The sequence below is a fragment of the Spea bombifrons genome, chromosome 1 (genome assembly GCF_027358695.1).
Source record: "Spea bombifrons isolate aSpeBom1 chromosome 1, aSpeBom1.2.pri, whole genome shotgun sequence".
NCBI lineage: Eukaryota > Metazoa > Chordata > Amphibia > Anura > Pelobatidae > Spea > Spea bombifrons.
The window spans coordinates 67,825,045-67,845,933 of record NC_071087.1 but is presented as its reverse complement, the minus strand read 5'-3'; the positions used below and the strand labels follow the sequence as shown (position 1 = coordinate 67,845,933).

The 20,889-nt window shown below is 42.5% G+C and overlaps 1 protein-coding gene across 2 annotated transcripts in view; it reads left to right on the top strand.

Annotated features, from left to right (window-relative positions):
- The window catches only part of CFAP299 (cilia and flagella associated protein 299), a 230,377-nt gene that overhangs the window by 11,575 nt on the left and 197,913 nt on the right, over window positions 1-20,889 (top strand). For both annotated transcript variants that reach the window (XM_053463225.1, XM_053463218.1), the window contains exon 2: window positions 11,735-11,865. In XM_053463225.1, the coding sequence (XP_053319200.1) occupies window positions 11,735-11,865 (131 nt within the window). The remainder of the gene's footprint in view (window positions 1-11,734; window positions 11,866-20,889) is intronic.

The window sequence follows — 20,889 nt, the reverse complement described above, 5'->3', positions numbered from 1 at the left end:
TTTGGGGCGGCACAGTGCCGGGGTCCTGGTCTTGCAATCTCCCCAACAGGCTTTGCTTCCCCGACAGTGGGCGGGCTATCCCGGCATTGAGAAGGTACGCGCGTATACAACCTCCGCTGCTGTCCGCAATTTCGCCGGCGCTCTGTGATAGACGCCTGGTGGAAGTGCCGGCAGCAGCTGAGGTTACCAGACCGGAGGATCCAGGTCCCCTGTAGCGCTGCGGGGGATCTGCATCTTAGTCTCATAGACCTCTGTTTGAGGTCCGATTAGAAAACGACCCCGATTTTAAGACGAGGGGTATTTTTCAGAGCATTTGCTCTGGAAAAAAAACCTTGTCTTATTATCGAGCAATATGGTAAATAATATGAACATAAGGACTTGCCTCATCACCCAGATTGCACCCACAGGACCTGCCCCAGTGCCCAGATTGAATTTATGGGATTTTTCCCAACATCCAGATTTCAGCACCCAGAAGGACATACACTATTTGCCCCAGCACCCAGAAGGACATACAGGATTTTTCCCAGCACCCAGATTACACACAGACACAGCACTTGCTCAGATTGCATACACAGGCTTTACCTAGAACCCAGGTCGCAAGTACATTAGTCTCCTCTCAGAGTCTCCTTTCAGTCAGGGCTACTCTCAGTCTGGCTCAGAAAACTTAAAACCTAAAACAACAACAGTAATGGATAGTAACTGTCAAAATACACACATGTATATTCTACTCTTACAACTGCTGTCCTATAAATGCCTGTCCATATACATACACCTGCACATTAACGCTTGCCCGTACACATAAACATCCAGGCTTACACTTGGCCTTACGTCCTTTCACACAAATTGTACTTCAGGTATGTGATGGGAGGTCCTGTATCCCGACTGGGTACACCCTCCAAACGTTGCTTCCTTCCCGAGACTTTGGCGATTAACCCTCTCAGTGCTAGACAGAACTAGCGATAGAGAGAGAGAGATGAAGCAAGACTTGTTGGAATGGAGCCGTGCTGGTGCAGTAGCTGACCAAAATCTATCTGATACAGTGCATGTACTGTCCTGACAAGGACAGTAAGTGATTATAGCAGCCCACCCCAAGCATCAGACAGAACTCACGTTGAAGTGAAAAACAAAGAACACTTTATTGTGAAAGCACTAGGGCTGCAACAACTAATCGATAAAATCGATAATAATCGATAATGAAAATCGTTGCCAACGAATTTCATTATCGATTAGTTGAATCGATTTTTATCGATTATAAAATGAGGGTTTTTTCAGAGCAAATGCTCTGAAAAATACCCCTCATTTTATAATCCGTTTAGTCTGACTCACAGCAGCAGTTCCTACTTACCAGTCCCTCCCTGTAATCACTGTGACAACTGGCCCCGCCCCTTCCTTCTCCAGGCCAGAACCAGATGGCTGGGACACTCATCTAACTGTAAGTATAAAAGTAATATTTGGGCTGCTGAAAGTTAGGGGAGGTGGGGGTTAATTTAGGGGCAGTTATGGTTAATGGGGTGTTTAGGGTTAATTTAGGGGCAGCTGTGGTTAATGGGGTATTTAGGGTCAGCTGTGGTTAATGGAGTGTTTAGGGTTAATTTAGGGGCAGCTGTGGTTAATGGGGTGTTTAGGGTTAATTTGGGGCAGCTGTGGTTAATGGGGTATTTAGGGGCAGCTATGGTTAATGGAGTGGTTAGGGTTAATTTAGGGGCAGTTATGGTTAATGGGGTGTTTAGGGTTAATTTAGGGGCAGTTGTGGTTGATGGGGTGTTTAGGGTTAATTTAGGGTAGTTGTGGTTGATGGGGTATTTAGGGTTAATTTAATGATGAGGACTGAGGGTTATTTTAATTAATTTAATAAAGTTAACTTAAGGTGCAGTTAGAGGTAAAGGGGGCAAACTAAAGGGAATCTAAATCCTGGGGGCAGTGAAGATTAAGTATGGCGTCAGTGTGCTGTGAATGGGTCTGTGACTCTAGTGACATATCTGGAGGTATAAGGCATATAGGGTATATAAGGCATATGTGGCGAGGGCAGTGTGGCATGTCTGGGTAGGACAGAGTGGTGTATCAGGGTGTATAAGGCATATCTGGGGCCACAGTGGCATATCTGGGGGTAGAGTGGAGTGGCATATGTGGGGAGGGCAGCGTGGCATGTCTGGGGAGGATGGAGTGTATCAGGGGGTATAAGGCATATCTGGGGCCACAGTGGCATATCTGGGGGTAGAGTGGAGTGGCATATGTGGGGAGGGCAGCGTGGCATGTCTGGGAGGCAGTGTGGCATGTCTCGGGAGGACGGAGTGGTGTATCAGGGGGTATAAGGCATGTCAGGGGCCACAGTCGCATATGTGGGGGTAGAGTGGAGTGGCATATGTGGGGGTAGAGTGGAGTGGCATATGTGGGAGGCAGCCTGGCATGTCTGGGAGGCAGAGTGGCAAGCTCAAATATGCATAAATGGGGGGGCTGGTTGGGAAATAAAGACAAGAAATGCATTTTATCAATGTTTTTTTTTACTCTGCTGTTTGTATTTAACATCATTTGTTTATTAAGTTATTTTAAATAAATGAAAAATTTACATTCGTTTTTTGTATCCGATTAATCGATTAATTGAAAAAATAATCGGCCAACTAATCGATTATGAAAATAATCGTTAGTTGCAGCCCTAGAAAGCACACAGCCTTATATCCAAACTCTATCAGATTAAGAGATAATCCCGGCGCCACAATCAGGCCACCAAGCACAGCAATGCCCATATAAACCTAAATCGTTTTTTTGGGGTGATCCCAAGGTGCTCCCTTTCCCAGTCACCCCTCGTCTGAGCCCCACCACCAGTGGTATATTTGTGCAAAAGAGCGCTCTGGTGGGGCCAGAGTCAGCTGAAATATTTAGGGCTAAAAGTCCTCTGCAGCCCTGGTTTCCGTGATAAGGTATACATTTACATTTTATATTATGTCACGTCCAAACACCCCAATATGTGTACAACAATGTCTCCCGAGTCCAGTGATACCACCCTTGCATGGATTTGTCTGGTTTGTGGGCTAAAAGTCCACATTTGGGAAATGTGTTTTGAATGACAATTTGAATGGTCTCCAAGTCCTATTTGGGATGTATTTGAAGCCAGACAGTTCTATTAACCTTCATCAACCATTATGTGTTTGAAAACTAGACACCCCAGGGTATTTCATATGGAGACATTTTAACTATTTTCCATTCACTTATTTTAATTGGGCTACCCGACCTGCTTGCCCACGCCCTGACAGCCCAAACAGAGCCTCTAGTATCCTCTGCAACTAGGCTACCCGACTTGCTTACCCAAACCCTGACAGAATAAGAGTGAGATTGTGTGGGAGTTTATAGTAATGGTGGACCACAGTCAATGTCTGGCTTACTATATAGTGATGGGAGCTATGCTGTACCAACATCTGTGTTTCAGGACTCGGGTAAGCAGGTTGAGTAGGAGCTCAGTTGCAGGGGATACCAGGGGCTCTGTGACCACAAAGCATCATGACTGCTAGGTAGGTACAAACAGGCAAATAAAGACACACAAGGGTAGGGGACATCGGAGCAGACGTCAGATAGGAGACCTCGAAACAGACTGGGTCCCACAGGCAGGGCACTGGGCTCACGACAGGGCAGGGAGCCCTCAGGCAGGGCAGACGTAATCGGGTGAGCCGGGTCAACACCAGGGATCACAGGAACAAGAGCCAATGGAAGCCAAGAGCAAAGTTAGGACAAGCGGGTCAGAACAGGTAGAATCCAACAGAGAACTACTAGGAACAGCACAGGGCCAGGAAGCTTAGAAACAGCAAAGGCGTAGACTGGAGGGTAGAGCAGATATAAAAATGCAGGGATAACATCCATATAATGGTCTCACCTGTCCCAAGTAATAAGAATCGGCTGCTCCTGAGAGGGGAGGGTGGCCACTAGTGGATGCAGGTTGACATGACAATGTATAAAATAGGGTACAGGAAGGCAGGTTGAAACCCTGACACTATGTCTGCTTCCTATAAAAGGATGGGAGTTATACTGTACTACCTTCGGTGTCTGGCTCAGTATATAGTGAAGGGAGCTATGGTGTACCACCATCAGTGCCTGGTTCAGTATATACTGATGGTAGTTTTTCTGTACCACCATATGTCTGTGGTTACGATCAGCGGTGAGGATATCAAGACGCAGGAAATCACTGGCACTATGAATAAGTTACTTTATTGTAGGGCTGCAAGTAACGATTACATTTCATTTATTTAAAATAAAAACTTTCAATTTACTAGGGCTGAAACAACTAATCGATAAAATCGATAATAATCGATAATGAAAATCGTTGTCAACGATTTTCATTATCGATTAGTCGAATCGATTTTTATCGATTATAAAAAGAGGGGGTTTTTTTAGAGCAAATGCTCTGAAAAACTCCTCTCCTTATATAATCCGACCTCAAACAGAGATCGGATTATAACACTAGAATCCAGATCCCCCGCAACGCTGCAAGGGACCTGGATTTCCCCTCACTGTCGGCCGGTGGGTGTCCGTGCGATGCGCACAGACAACTTCCGCCTCTCCCCTCCACTTCCATACACCCCTCTGACTCCTCCCCCCTCCCATACACCGCTCTGCCTGACTCCCTGGTGTTTTGTGAACCTCCGTTGCTGACAGGCACTTTCACTGCAGCTTCATAGAAGCCTCAGCGTAAGTGAAGGTGAGTAACGGAGGCTGTCTGTGCACATCGTGCAGACCCCCACCGGCTAACAGAGAATCGAGGTCTCCTGCAGAGGATCATCCTCTCTGTCAGCCGGTGGGGGTCTGCATCGCACAGACAGCCTCCGTTACTGCCCTTCACTTACGCTGAGGCTCACGCCTCCCATACGCCACTCTGCCTCTCTACCCGGCTCCCTGGTGTCTTTGGAACCTCCGTTGCTGACAGGAGGCAGAGTGGAGTATGGGAGGGGGAGGAGGCAGAGTAGTGTATGGGAGGAGGAGGAGCCAGAGTGGTGTATGGGAGGGGGAGGAGCCAGAGTGGTGTATGGGAGGGGGGAGGAGCCAGAGTTGTGTATGGGAGGGGGGAGGAGGCAGTTTTGAGTATGGGAGGGGGAGGAGGCAGAGTGGTGTATGGGAGGGGGGAGGAGGCAGAGTGGTGTATGGGTGAGTTATGGTGGTGTATGGGGGGTATAATGAATTTCAGGGTAGCAGAGTGGTGTATGTGGGTGTACTGAATTTCAGGGAGGCAGAATGGCATATCTGGGGGAGTTAGAGTGGTGTATAGGGGGAGGTAGAGTGGTGTATGGGGGGTATAATGAATTTCAGAGTGGCATATCTGGGGAGGCAGAGAATCAGGGAGTATGATGAATTTCAGGGTGGTGCAGGGCATTTATGGGGAGCGGAGTGGCATATCAGGGTGCACAGTGGCATATAGGGAGGTATAAGGCATAAATGGGGGCGAGTGGCATATTGGAAGTTATAAGGCATATAGGGGGTCTAAGGCATATCGATATTAGGCATATCAGGGGGGCATAAGACATATCTGGGGGTAAAAGGTATATCAGGGGGCACAGTTGCATATAAGGAGTATAAGGCATATCGGGGGCACAGTGGCATATCAGGGGACACAGTGGAATCTCTGGCATATAAGAGGTATAATGCATGAATGTAGTAGCGTCCAGTTTCGGTACCTCTTACAAAATAAAACAAGAGACACTTCTTTATTTTAAAAGCTTTATTAAATGTCAGATATGGAATTATTTGTCCGCGGTGCGGACTTGAAATAACTTCAGCACCGCGACACTCAACCTTTATTAACATGTTACAAAGTGTCAAATATTATTACCACAACCAATTTGACACAATATATATAAATAACATAACCAATTGTAAACATTTTAATAACCACTTAATAACCAACTTAATAACCAAATAAGTAACCTGCTGGTATGGGCGTGTCCACCTGTATCCCTGCTGAAACTGCCGGCGTCCCCCAGCACGGCAGTCACATGACCTTACGATTCACAGAGGCGCATGCCCCTGGAGTGTCCTGCACTTACACCTCTGTGCACCACAAGTAACCATACCTAGATGGTTAACTCCTGCACCATACCAGCTTAAAACCAGAGTACCCGGCAAAATGCCAAAATCAGGGGAGGGACGGGCGGGAAAATTTTCTTTAAAATGGTTGCCCCTATAGGCCACGACCCTTCCTTTTATACCCCCCAAGGGAGGGTAATTACCCCCTCCCTTCTGGCCCTGCACGTGCCACTAACGTAACACTTTCAGTGCCAAAATTTCCCTTAGTCATGCCTTAACCCCTTCAACAGGCCTGACCATGGGTACCTTGTCCGCACTAAATTCATGTGGCCCCTCCGACCAATTTCTTTCCCTCCGGGGCTGTTCTTATAAGGGGACAGAGTGGCATACTGGGGGTCAGATGTGCATAACTGGGGGCTGTTTGGTAAATAAAAGAAAATGTAAACAAGGCTATTTTCTCAGTTTTTATTAAATATCAAAAATAGTTAACAAATTAATTAATATTTACTAATAAGTTTGTATTAAAACCTAGTTTGAGAAACACTCTGTTTGGGATCTTGTAGCTTTTATTATTATGTAAGTAAAATAAGAAGGTGAATAGAGAGAGGCCATTCCAATAAAGAGATGAAAGTGTAAATTGTACGTTTTTTATTACATTATTTTAAATTTAAAAAATTTGCATTTTTTTTATCCGATTAATCGAAAAAATAATCGGCCAACTAATCTATTATTAAAATAATTGTTAGTTGCAGCCCTACAATTTACATTAACATGTGTCATTAACACTTTTATCTCTTTCTCACAATGGCATTTCTCTATTCACCCTATTATTATTTTAGACACATCTGATCCCCAGCTTGCCACTCTGCCCCCAGATATGCCTCATACCTCATATATGCCACCGTGCCCCCTGATATGCCTTTTACTCCCGAAATGCCACTGTGTCCCCCGATATGCCTTTTAACCCCGATATGCCACTGAGATGCCTTACGGCCCCCCTTATATAAGAAAAACTGAAAACACTAAAATAGGTATAAAAATATATGCTTTAAGAAATATAGACAAAAATGAATACATACAGTACAATATAACAATATATAAATATATGGACAATACAAACAATAAATCAAATATTACATATTTGGTATATTATAATACCACATAGGTCAAACTCACTATGAGCTGCACCGTATCATATATTATATGTCTGGATAACTGTATGCTGCTGATGGCTATGCTATAACACCTGCCGTATAGAAGCGAATGTATCTACCACATACCAAGGATGGTAGTGTTGGTGGGGACTTGGTGTTATATTCTGTGCCATAATAACTAGCCTGAGCGAAATTATGATAATTATACGGGTTGTGTAGCATGGAAAGAGTTCTGGGGCAGTGAGTGTAATAAGTTGTCAAGCTGTGCAGCAAACTGTCTCTGGAATTGTTTTTCAAATGTTGGCAAGATTGATCCAGATTTTTTTAAATTTTTTATATATATTGGGTAGTTGTGGGGAATTTAGTAAAATACGGTGAGGTTTGGGTTTGGATAGGGGTTCTAAAAAAATAAAAGGATAAGAAAATAAAAATAGAGCTTGCTGCTGGACACAAAAACCTTCTCTGTATAGACACTCACAGCACCCTTACACATGTATAGGCATAGCTAGTTTGTGTTTCAGGCAAGCAAAACCTTAGGTACGAGAATGCAATTCCTAGTTGCCATGGCAACCTGGTGCCTGGGGTTTTTCAGTCCTTAATATATAACCCCTTAACGACAATCCACGTACATGTACGGGGAGACGATGCAATGCGTTAGTGACAATGCCCGTACATGTACGGGATCGCGATATTTGCCGGTGATCGCGGCATTTTCGCCGCGGTCGGCGGCACTGCGGTGAGGCTGTCCAGGCAAAAAAAAAAAAAATTTCAAACCTTACGATCACCGAGATCGGCGGTTGAAACAACAGACCGGTGATGTAAATCACCGATCTGTTAAACACGCCCCCGAGCCCGATGCAAGTCGGGTGAGGGTCATTCCAGGCTGCCTCTTCATTGAGGCAAGCCTGCAATGCTCCAGAGGGGGCTTCACAACCTCCCCCCCGTGATTCACAGTGAATCACGGCGATCGGTGGGTTAAACGACAGACCATTGACTGAAATCACTGGTCTGTCAATCACGCCCCCCCGAACCCGATGCAAATCGCGTGAGGGGCATTCCAGCCTGCCTCTTCATTGAGGCAATGACTTTTAACTATACACTGAGGTTGTGCAACCTCAGTGTATAGTAAAAAAAATAAAAAAGTGAAAAAATTGTAAAAAAAAATAAAATAATAAATATATATATATATATATATATATTACATGTCACAATAATTCTCTACTGTCATGAAAAAAGTGCAAATGGATATATATGTATACGTTTTTTACGCACAAGCCCTACAATTAGTGCTATATCTTCCCAAAAAATTCCCACACGGAAAGAGTTAAAATATTGGCATTATAAATGCCCATAGGATGCCTAGTTTTAAAAAATGTATGATTTGATGGGGTAAATCGAATTGGCCGGCTTCAAAGATGTCCCAAGTATGGGAGTGACCAGATGTCTAAATGGCAATAAAGAGTGACCAGATGTCTAAATGGCAAAAAAATACACACCTCACAAAGGTGGCCTTTTACCTCCCAAATAACACAACAAACCCATGCATGTGGGGTATCACTGCGCTCAGAAGATGTTACTGAACACATATTGGGGTGTTGTTTGACACGGACATATACCAGGAGCGGTAAATTTATACCTGGAGTACAATGTGTGTGAAAAAAAATACAAAAAAATTTTACTACCATAAAGTTTGACAAATGCTAGTGGTAGAATTAGTGTATGGAAAGGGTTAAAATACCAGCATTTGAAATACCTTGGGGTGTCTAGTTTTTAAAAATATATGGTTTGATTGGGTAAATTTCATTGGCCGACTTCAAAGATACCCGAAATAGCACATGGGGCAGAATGACCAGCTTTGGGGAAAAAATGGTTTTGAAATAGCAAAACGCTACTGGTACTTATTGCCCCATAACGTACAGAAAAAAGCAAAAAAACATAAAAACATTGGGTATTTCTAAACTCAGGACAAATAGTAGAATCTATTTAGCAGGTTTTTTTCATTAGTTTTTGCAGATGAGTAAAAGTTTTTTGTTTAAAAAGTGAGAAAGTAATTTTTTAACAAAAAATCACCATATTTTATCATTTTTTTATAGTAAATTAGATGATATGATAAAAATAATGGTATATAATATGTGTGGGAGCATGAAATGAGATAGAAGAAAATCACAGCTAAACAGCAACACGGAAAAATGTTAAAAGAGCCATTGTCCCACAATATACTACGAGTAATAACCCCTATTGTCCTTAAGGGGTTAATATGAACAAATTACACAAAAATATTAGTTACTATCTGTTATCATCTAATAATGCCCCAGTTATTATTTGATTATAACAGTAACTAATATTTTACAGTTGCAGTTACACCTGTTTTAGCAATATGTGCATATATTTATTCATGGAGCAGCTAAAATCTAAAAAACAAAACCACAAAAAACATTGCAACCCAGCTGAACTTATAGTAATCTTAAATAAACACCAGCTCCACCCAAACCTTTGCCTAACAAACTATTTACTTACCACTAATTTAAGGTCATGTTAAATATTTAAAATGAATAGTGTCGGATTCAAACAATAGGATACTAAGATGGAAAAAATAATTGTAAGGAAGAAAATATTCTTACCTGCAAACTTTCACCAGATGCAAAAGAGATATAACAAAAGTTGTAAAACCATTAAAATACCGCTAATATCATTGCAATCCAATAACTAAGATCTATGCTCTTGCATGCAAAAAAAAAAGTTATGTCTTTGACACTATGTAATATATTCGCTATTGACCTACAAATGTTACTCTTCAGTTTTTTTTTAGTGGATGTAATGGCTGTTAACCCTATGGAAGACAGTATTTTTTTAAACTTGCATGTCACCTCACGCAAAACAACTTGTATATTCACTAATGGTTGCTTGTGAGTATATGTAAGTGCATACAACTGTAAATTTTGCGAGTTGCAAGTTCTTGAAAGCTGAGCTCACGTGTCCTTGATTGCAACTTGCAAAATGTGTTAATATTATCTTTTATTTATATAGCGCCAACTATTTACACAGCGCTTAATACAATACATATATTTAGGGGGTATGACAAGATGAGAATTGACAGAGGGCGTCCAACGTGCGGCCCGCGGGCCAAATGCCACCCGCCGGACTTCGAGGTGCGGCCCGCGTGGGCCTGCCGGTACGTGGTCTGGCAGACCATCATTCAAAGCGGCCGCACGATGCCTGCTTTTAACTTCGCGTCCGGGCGGCCACTTTCAAAGCAGCCGACGCGTGGCTGTAAGACCGCCTAATGAAGTGCCAGCAGTGCCTCAGCTCTTCGTCCTGCCCTTTTTAAGACGTGCCGTTCAAGAGGGCAGGCTCACAGAAGAGTTCCTCCTGACAGGGAGATGATTGTCATGTCGGAGGGCAGCAGGGAAAATAAACACAAAAATGTAAGTATTACCAAAAAAAATAGTTGGGGGTTATAGGGAAGTAGACCCATATTCAAGGAGGGGGTTCCCTTGGGACAAAAATTAAATACATAAGGGGGGTGGCTGGGTTGTGGCATTACAAAATCAAAAGGGGGGCTGGGGGTAATACACATGGCAGTGGGGTCATCAATAGACAAGAGGGTGGTTGGGCATCACATTGGCCAATACAAAAAGGGTGGGGGAATCCATACACAAGGGAGGGGATTGGCTGGGGCATCACATAAATCAATATACAAGGGTGTGGGAGCATAAATGCACAAAGGGGGGCAATACACAAGGTTGTGGGGGGACACATTAATCAATATTAAAGGGGGCTGGGCTAGGGCATCAATACAAAAGGGGCAATTAATGACAAAGCAGTGTAGAAAATAATATTTTTTTTCTTTATGCTTCAGTGCGGCATAGCCTGTCCTGGTGTGTATGTGTTTGGGTGTCAGTGCAGCAGAGCCTGTCCTGGTGTGTGTGTGTTTGGGTGTCAGTGTGTTGCGAGCCTGTCCTGGTGTGTGTGTGTGTATTTGGGGGTCGGTGTGTTGCAAGCCTGTCCTGGTGTGTGTTTAGGGGGTCTTAATCCAGCCCTTCCTACAGTATGCGTCAGCCAGCTTAAATCCAGCTTGTTTTAAATGGTTTGTGGACTGACTTTGTTTTACTGTTTAAGTAATTCAGTATTGATAGAATGACATATAAAAGTTGATAAAAAAATTCCACTGCTTTTTTTCATTATTGCCAAATTAACCTTGTATTAATATGCATTATAAAGCTAAAAGGCCATATTTTCTCTGAGTGAAAAATGAGTGGGCCCCATGCACACATACATTTCTGATGAAGTGGCCCACTGCAAAAAAAAAACTTGGATACCCCTGGACTAAGACAAACTGATATATTAGGTGGAGAGAGCCCTTCTCGCAAGCTTACAATCTTCTAAATTAAACAAACAAACAAGACTTGATGTCTGAGTCCAGGATCATCTTGCATAGATGTAAGGAAATCATGACAGGGAGTGTGCAATGTAACCAGGACTGTCAGTTCCACAGAAAAGTATGTCAGCAACCCAACATTAACTCCATATGAGATCTTATATAATCAATGATGCTAAGTGAACATGTTTTTCAGGATGAAGAGTTAACTCGGCAGCTCGTGGAGCTGGGTTACAGGGGAAGTGGAGAGGTGATGAAAAGAGAGGAGTTTGAAGCAAGGAAGGCGGCTGCAGAGGCTTCTCAGCTCTCCCAAAGAACCCAACAAAAGTATGTTCCGGCAGTATTTTTGTTGACTGCATTCCCTAAACCCTCTTTATCATTAAGAACTGTTTTGCTGGCATGGTGTTCAAGTGAGGACACTAGTTACAGGTCTGAGATTGTACCAAGGCACATGTGTTGCACACATTAGTTGGAATGAGTGAGCTGGAAGTATCTGCTGTGTGACCACATTTGACTGGAAGCTACTAATTTGTGAGATGAGTATAAATATAAAAAATATGCAAAGGCAACCAACAAAGCATGATGAAAGCTCATGGATGGTGCATATTTTCTAAAAATGTATTCTGAAACAAGGCATGCACTGGAACAGATCAAGAATAATCACTGCTTGGACTGTTGCTGTCATTAAAAGCAAAATTTCTTAGTAGTTTTGTTTGATCACTGAAAGAGTTTAGGCCCAGTATTGACAGCAACAACATACTCATTATTTAGTCGTTTGTGGTAACATGTTCCCTTAATATCTGGAAGGATAATTGTGTTACTTGTCAGATGCACTATTCAGTGTTTATTACAGACACATAGACATTGACGACAGAAAATAAACATTCAGCCTTAAAAAGTTCCTTTTGTATTAATGCAAAAAAGGATGCAAAGATTATAGGCTTACATGGGCAGAAAGTAGAAGGGAAAGTGGATGTGGAGTGGAGATGATGAAATGTTGATATCCTGCATGAAGAGTTAGAGGCTTAACCTGAAAAAACTTAAGTTATCGTTCTGGGATATAATATGAGAGAAGGCTTAAAACTTTCCTATTTACCTTTGCATTATGCTGGGCCAACTCAGTGATTTTTTTTTTCAGGAGAAGCTTACTGGTGTTTGCCGTTGACAATGTGTAGTGATATTAGAGTTAGAATTACTATTTAGTGAATAGACACTTAATATGTACACACAATCCATTTGGTTGCCTTTTAATGCTGTTGGTATGCTAGTTCCCCCTAATGGGCTTAGTTCTTGGTGCAAGAAAAGTGCAATAATTTTGAAACCCAAAATACAATATAAACACTCTGACACAAGTGACTTTGAATGTGGCATGGTTGTTGGTGGCAATCTCTGGTCCAGTTCATCCCAAAGGTGTTTGATGGGGTTGAGCTCAGGGCTATGTGCCCTTCAGTATATCAAGACATTTTGGACAATACAATACTTCCAACTTTGTGGGAACAGTGTTGGGAAGGCCCCTTTCTAGTAAAAAAAAAAAAGTCCAATATTTGTTCTGTTTGTCTTGCTAGGGGAGATGCATAAATTGCTTCCTGGATCTTACAGGGCCAACATGATATTAGTATATGTATTTTTACTGTTTGGACTCACATGTGCATAAACACCTTTCATTCATTATACTGGTGACATTAGGAGGAAAGCAAATGTTTGGAACAATTACTATATGCAATGCTCCAGTTCACAAGCCAGATTTAAGCACCTAACTTAGGTAGGTACACACACCATGTCCTTCCTGGATCTCGGGACAAGGGGGGCGGGGCCATGGACTGTGTGTGACCCTGCAGCATTGAGCTTGTTTCTTGACTCCTGTGTACTTGCCTAAGTGTTTTTGGCATACCAAAACAGAGCAAAGAGTGAATATGGTAGTTGCTAAAAATATTGCTTAATCAGGTAACTTACTAGCAAATAACAGAAAAGCAAATCATTAAATGTAAATGTTTAGCAAGTCTGTGTGCTTGCAGCTTGCACATTTGCTTCCTGATACCTTGCTTCCTTTTGTTTAAAGTGTTACTGTTGATGCCTTTGACATGCTTACATTCATAAAACATTATCTCAGTTATAACACTATACAGGTGTGTTTGTGTAACTTTTGACCAGCGCGTATCCATTTTCTTGAATAAAGAAAATAAAATTTGCACCTGGAATCCCTGCAACTCAACTCATGTTCTGAGAGTAGAGAGATACTGCAGACAAATGTTTACTGAACACACAAAAGACTGTTATTATTGTAATGGCTTTAACTGTTAGCTCCAGTAATAATATGCACCTTAGAATATGGTATAGTTCTTCCATGATGCGTTGAGAAGGCAACCAACTTTGTTTTTTTATTCCTCTCAAGTTTAAACTGACACTTGTAAGTCATTTCAACTACAGAAGAAGGTATATTAAAGTACATTTTATGAAAACTAAAAACAAAAAATAAAATAAAGCTTTTACCTGACACAGAAGAAGCTGGCCTGCTGCAGCAGCAGCCCTCCTCCTCCATTGTCAGTGGCAGGAAAGTACTCCCATTGACTTCAATGGGAGGACTTTCTACAAATGGGCTCTGGGGTCTTAACAGATCCACAGTGTTCCTCGAGGCAGAGTATGTCACGCGCACAGAGATTTGTTTGACCAAACACATCTCCTGCACGACATTTGCAAAATGGATCACATGAAAATTTAAAGGGACCACACATCTATCATATGCATTAACGTTAACAACTGCAAAATAGTACTTTTACATACATTCTTTATTGGTTAGGCTGTATGGGATACTAACCAGATACTGGCAGATGAGGTGGATGGGATATTTTTTTTATTAACTTTAACCTCTATCACTCTGTGATAAGGGAGTATACGTGGGTACTGTATGCCTCCTGCTTAATTTTATTAGCCCCCCCATCGCTCATGGGATGAAAGAAGTCCTTGTTAGTATGCCTCGTTCTGGTTTTTTTTTTCACATTTGTGTTGAAAGAGTGTGGCCTCACACCTTGCACTCCCTGGCCATGAGAGGTGAAATATGTGTATTGGAATTTGTTTCAACTTCCATTTGCTACTCCCAAGCAAGTGTATGAATCTGTGAGTTGGTTTCTTTTTTCAGCTCACATCACTCCACTCAGCAGCTGTCAGATATAGTGTTTAGAGTGACTTTTCTTTCAAAAGCAAATTTTGAATTTCTATGTCGGACTTTCACAGCCGTGAACTTACATTTTGGGGTAGAAACGCCTTGTACATTACATCCATGGTTTTTGTGCTGCTTTAGTAATACGAAGCTCCCTATTTTACTAGTTTACTCGTTACCATATATTGCTTACTTCCCCTAAGTAATCCTTATGTGTTTGCACAGTATGATGTGTCTCCACAAATAAATCATGGCTGTTCAAGGTGTACATTTTAAGTTGAAAAGATTTTATATTTATACTTAATTTCCTGGAATTTATTGCATTGTCACATCGGCATTTATCATAGCTTCGAATCCAAAGGTATAGCAGACCTATATCACGTTTTATAGGGATACTGTCCTAGTAAGTGCATATTTATAAGCACCCTTAATTATAGGTGCGGTATGGGCACCATACCTAAAGGTAAGTCAGGGGTATTTATAGTTGACTTTTATAGACCACTAGATATTTCTATATTGTAAATCATTGTAAGTAAAAAATGTACATGATAAAGGGCAATTAAATTTGGAAGAGCGAATATGTTAGAAAAAAATTGACATAAACTTGAGGTCTCTATGGTACACTATATATTAATTCAGCTGCTTCATTTTAAACAGGACATGTGTAACAATCTATTTCATAAAATGGAAATGTGACCACATTTGAAAACCTCTGACCTTCCTTCTACATTTGCTCAGCTGACATAAATTAACAATGTGCCTTACAACAAGTCAGTTTGGGTAAAATAATAATTTAACAGTTGTGCGATGACCAGGCTATGTGGTTTGGGTCATGGGTATTCTTTCAGAAAAAAAATGAAAACCTAAACCACATATTCAGATTTAGACTTATAAAATTACATACACATTTTTTTTATTTATTTTATCAAGAGAAGGGAGCCAACAGCTCTAAAGTTCTGTTTCCAGGATCATGAGAGTTATCGCTCATTAAAGGTGCTGGGTCTGTAAGAATGCTAATCAACTTTAGCAGATGTGGAATTTGATTTAAAGTTTCATCACATAAAAACATCTCCCAGGTGCTGGGACACAAGGAAGTTTGCTGATAAACCTTGCAAGATACAACCTAACAAGGACTCCATAGTGACAGATATAGGCATATCTTGGAACTTCTGGGCTCCGGTTACCCAGAGCCTTCCCTTGCAGGACGCGGCCAGGACTGCCCACTGATGTCAGGAGGCGGTCCCGCTAATGTCCGGGGTGTTCCCGTTGATGTCAGGGACGTTCCTGCTGACGGCAGCGGTTAACACCCCGATTTAAAGGAAAAATGGGCGGGGAGCGGGGCGTGTCAAGACCCGGAGGATTCGGGTCTTGAACTGGAGAAGCGGTGCTTTACCCAGCAATCTCTGGGTCAAACCTGGAGAGTTCCCAGGTATGGATATAGGCCAAGAATTGAAGATGAAATAGAATGATGTACCCAGACAAAAGTTCAAAATAGGCTTAAGCTCTATAAAACATATATTATTTTGCTCCAGAAAACTCATTGAAAAGTATCCGCTTCACTGCAGTCCTCAGGAGCGAGATCTGAGAGGCAGAGAAGGAGGTAATAGGATACAAGGGCGGGCCAGACGGGTGAAAGAGTCGTGTTTTTCTGGGCACAGCGCCGCTCTTGCTGCACTAACGCTGCGCCTGGGCACTTGCCAGACCTCATCATAAGTCTTTTTTAGAAGATCTCGGTGAGGGACAGCACTAATAAAGGTACATGTGGCCAAAGCATTCTATAACCCGGTCTAAAACGCTCAGATCAGGTGTCAGACTCCCTTGAAGCAGCCCCCTCTCCCTTCTCTCTATCACATTGCGCTACCACTCGGATTGTCTTGGAGACAGGGAGGGCTGGTCAGGCAGGGAGCCTTTTGTTTATAAGCGACAGTTTTCCTGCTAAGTAGTTTTTTATTTTTATTTGGCGTGCGTTGGAAGAGGGATAATTATACGGCGAGTATAGCCCAAACTCTATATTTTAACTGGAAAAGTTGCCGGAAAATATGGTACTTCAAAACAAAATTGACATCATCAGGGATAACATCCTCCCCCATAGTGTCAATCATATGGTACCTCAACCTCCATCCTCACCTGCTTCAGCCCAGTTACACCACTCAATGTTTCCAAGGTCCTGTTGTCTTCCCACCTCACCACCTGTCCCCTTGGCCCTGCACCTTCACTTCTCCTGCCACCCCTCTCTAGTGTCCTTACCCCAAGCCTAACCCACATCTTTAATCTCTCCTTGTCCTCTGGTGTATTCCCATCCTCCATTCAAACATGCTATCATCTCTCCCATCCAGTACCACCTATATGCAGATGATACCCTACTCTATATTTCTGCTCCCGACCTTTCCCCCTCTCTTCAAACTCACCTCACTGACTGTCTATCAGGAATCGCATCATGGATGGTGTCCTAAAGCTCAACATCTCTAAGCCCGAACTCATGGTAATCCTGCCATCTGCGATGTCCACTTTTCCACTTTTTTCTATACTTTATAAACCACCCACAGCTATTTTATTCCATTTGGGAATCTTGGCTTGTCATGATTGGAAGATACGAAAAAATATAAGATCCCATTATATGATTTATATATATTTATATTCCTAAAGGGTGAAATGCTTTAACAGCGGTGTTATAACTATGGTCACTGGAAAGACACCCCCCGAGAGCTTCTCCTGATCATCGTTCTCTCACCTCACCAGTTCTTGTTTCTGTATTTTCTCTTACTCAATTATCTTTGCTTTTCTTCAATTCCCATTGAGTTGCTTTTGTATCCAGTCATTCTATAACATGTTATGCTGAAACATAACCCCATTACAAAGCTTTTTCTTCTTTCTCAAATCTTAATTCTGTTGTGTAACTTTGGTTGTACTTATAAACATAAATGTGAGATTAAAAATATATATATATATATAAAAATCTACATAATGCAATGATTGGGTACTCAAGAAATCCAAGGTATCACATGCCAGATAACAGCTTCTGGCCCCAATAACTTGTTCTTTAAGGTAGGCTATGACCGTTTCAGAGGTGCTAGTCTGAATTTGAAGTTCCTGCATGGTACCCACAACAAAATTAAGGACCTCTGACCAAATGTCTGTTGCTTTGAGGGATCTAGCACTGCTGGAATGCATAGGTGCAAAAGATTCTGAATTGGACATCTGGGAGGTGCTACTGCTGGGTGTTTCCACATCCAACTGTGTCTGTCCTTGAGAGAATGCCCTTTTTGTGCTACATCTCACGTACCCTACAGACAAGCATTTCCTTCCAAGTTTTAAAATGATAATTTTTAAGGGTTGCACTTTACCCTTGTGTCACAGAAGATGGTCAGCATGTGGGGGTGTCCTTTATGGCTTGAATGTGATCTGTAAGCTCCCCTGTCAGCCTCTTGATCAGTTTTTCAACCTCTTAGTGTAATCATTTGCCTGGTTAGACCTTCCTATGTTTTATATGCTTGCTGGCTCTGCCCACACAATGGAGAGTGGAATAACTCCATCACACATACATTTTCAAGTTGAAATTGTGGACAAAATGAAAATATATAACTGTTGTAAGATTCTCTAAATGATGTCTGCCTGTCACTGGCTGATCAAACTTTCATCTGTTTCTGGTTGCAACTGTGGCAAAATTACATCAGCAAGTTTAAATGACTATGCTTGTCCCGTCCTCTTGCAAATGAAGATTGGCCTAATTAAAACATAAAGAACAAACTCACAGGTTGCGCACCCAAAAGCCAGCCCTGGCATCAACACTGCCCACATAGAGCCTGACCAGCAACCAGATAACACAGCATGAGTCAACTTTGTCGCCAAAGAGCCCGTCCTATGCCATCCTTGTCCTATAAACACCCTGCTTGTGCCATCTTTGCCTTTCCACAAATCAATTACCATATTTGCTCGATTATAAGACGAGGTTTTTTCCAGAGCAAATGCTCTGAAAAATACCCCTCATCTTATAATCAGACCTCAAATAGAGGTCAGATCAGGGCCGGCCCGACAATGGAGCCGAGTGGGGCAACCGCTCCAGGCGGCACTTTTGAAGGGGCGGCACTTTGCCGCCCCAAGCCCTTTTATTTATTTTTTTAGCCGGGAAGAGAGAGAGAGAGGGCGGTGGTTTTATCTTACCAAGTTGTCAGTACCCGCTCGCCGCACCTCTCTCTCCTCTGCGAGCCCTCTAGCTCAGTCTCGGTGCCAGCTTGTAATGTTGAGCGCCGGAAGATGACGTCATCTCCGGCGCTCAGCATTACAAGCCGGCACCGAGACTGAGCAGGGAGACTCGCCGAAGGACTGCTGAAAGGTAAGTACGGGGGGGGAGCGGTAGATAATGGGGGGGGCTGCAGGAAGAGGAAGGGTAGATAAGGGGGGCGGCATTTTAAACTTCCCCCCATGCAGCATTTTGTCTTGGGCCAGCCCTGGGTCAGATTATGAGACTAAGATCCAGATCCCCCGCAGCGCTGCAGGGGACCTGGATCCTCCTGTCTTATGCCCCCCATTTAACACCCCCCAAAACTTACTGGTGCTTCTGACTCCCTGGTGTGTAGGCGGGGCAGCGGGTAGACGTCTAAACGATACGCGTAGGCAACTTCCGCTCCAACCGGAAGGAGGTGCCGTTAGCAGCGGGGGTTGTCTGCTTCCATTGCGCAGACCTTCCCGGCTATAAGAGTGTTCTTTTTTTTTTAAGATCTATATTCTACAGGCATGATTGACATTAGTTACTTGCCAATAACGGCTGACCATACCTGATTGGCAATAATAGCCCACATGATCAATAGAGAATCACAAACACCTACCTCATGGTCAGTAGGGGGCATTTCCATTAAAGCACGACCTTATGACCAAAAATTATCTGATCTAAAAGATTATCTTTTATTTCCAATGTAACTAAATGTGTGGCAGCCCAAGTTAAAAAGGCATGCGACAATCTCTTTTATGTATTTGAGGCAAAATGCTAACCCTAACTAGCCCTATGTAAAAAAAAAAAAAAGTAATTGCCACCTTAGTTACTAAATTAACCAAATGTAATTGGGTTGAACTCCACTAGACACACCCATGCATGATTACTGCTAGCCCTGTTGAATCTAAACATCAATGACATAGCCTACTTCACTGTGCAAGAAATATTCCAACAAAATGCAGCACATTATGCTGCAATCTCAAGAAATTCAAGAACAGGCAAGAAATGAAGTCTATCAGTCTGGAAAGGGTTACAAAGCAATTTCTAAGTCTGTAGGACTCCAGCGAACCACAGTGAGAGCCATTATCTACAAATGGAGAAAACTTTGAACAGGAGTAGCCAGCCTAACAAAGTTCTTCCAAGAGCGCATTGACAATTCCAGGGGACACAAAAGAACCCAGATTAGGATGGAAAGAACTGAAGGTCCTGTGCCAAAATGGCATCTCAGGCATAGTTACAAGGCGAAAACCACTGCTGACCAAAAAGAACACAAAGAATTGTTGCGCATTTGCCAAAAAACATCATGATAACCCCCAAGACTTTTGGAATTTATATTATGTGAATTTACGAATCAAAAGTAGAACGTTTTGGAATAACGCTAACATCTGGCATAACGCTGACACATCATTCCACAATAAGAACATCATACCAACAGTCAAACACAGAGATGCTTTGCAACTTCAGGACCAGGGTGACTTGCTATAATTGATGAAACTATGAATTCTGCTCTCTACCAGAAAATTCTGAAGGATAATGTCCAGCCATCGTTTTTTAAAGATCAAGCGAAGTTGGGTTAGGTAGCAGACTAATGATCAAGATCTAATGATGAGCAAGTTTACTGTCTGAAAAAAGAAACACAATGAATGTTTTGGAGTGGCCTTTCCAAAGTCCTGACTTGAATATGATTGACATGCTGTGGCATGACTAACCCCTTCCATACCCTATAGAGGAACAGTTAGGTCCACAAAAGTATGTCATGTGTTCTTCACTTCACAAGAAATCTGGCAGTCTACTGAGAGCTTGGACTCTCCCCTGTCACCAGAAGTCAGCATCACTGGCTTCTTACTGACCAATCGTGTGTAATGGTGCTCAGTGCGAGCACAGGTACACTGTTAAAAATCGTGCATTTCTTTCTGGTAGGTGTCACTGCCGACACTCGCTAAAAGGTCTTTGGTTAGGAAATCTCTGATTGCCCTCCAGGTGG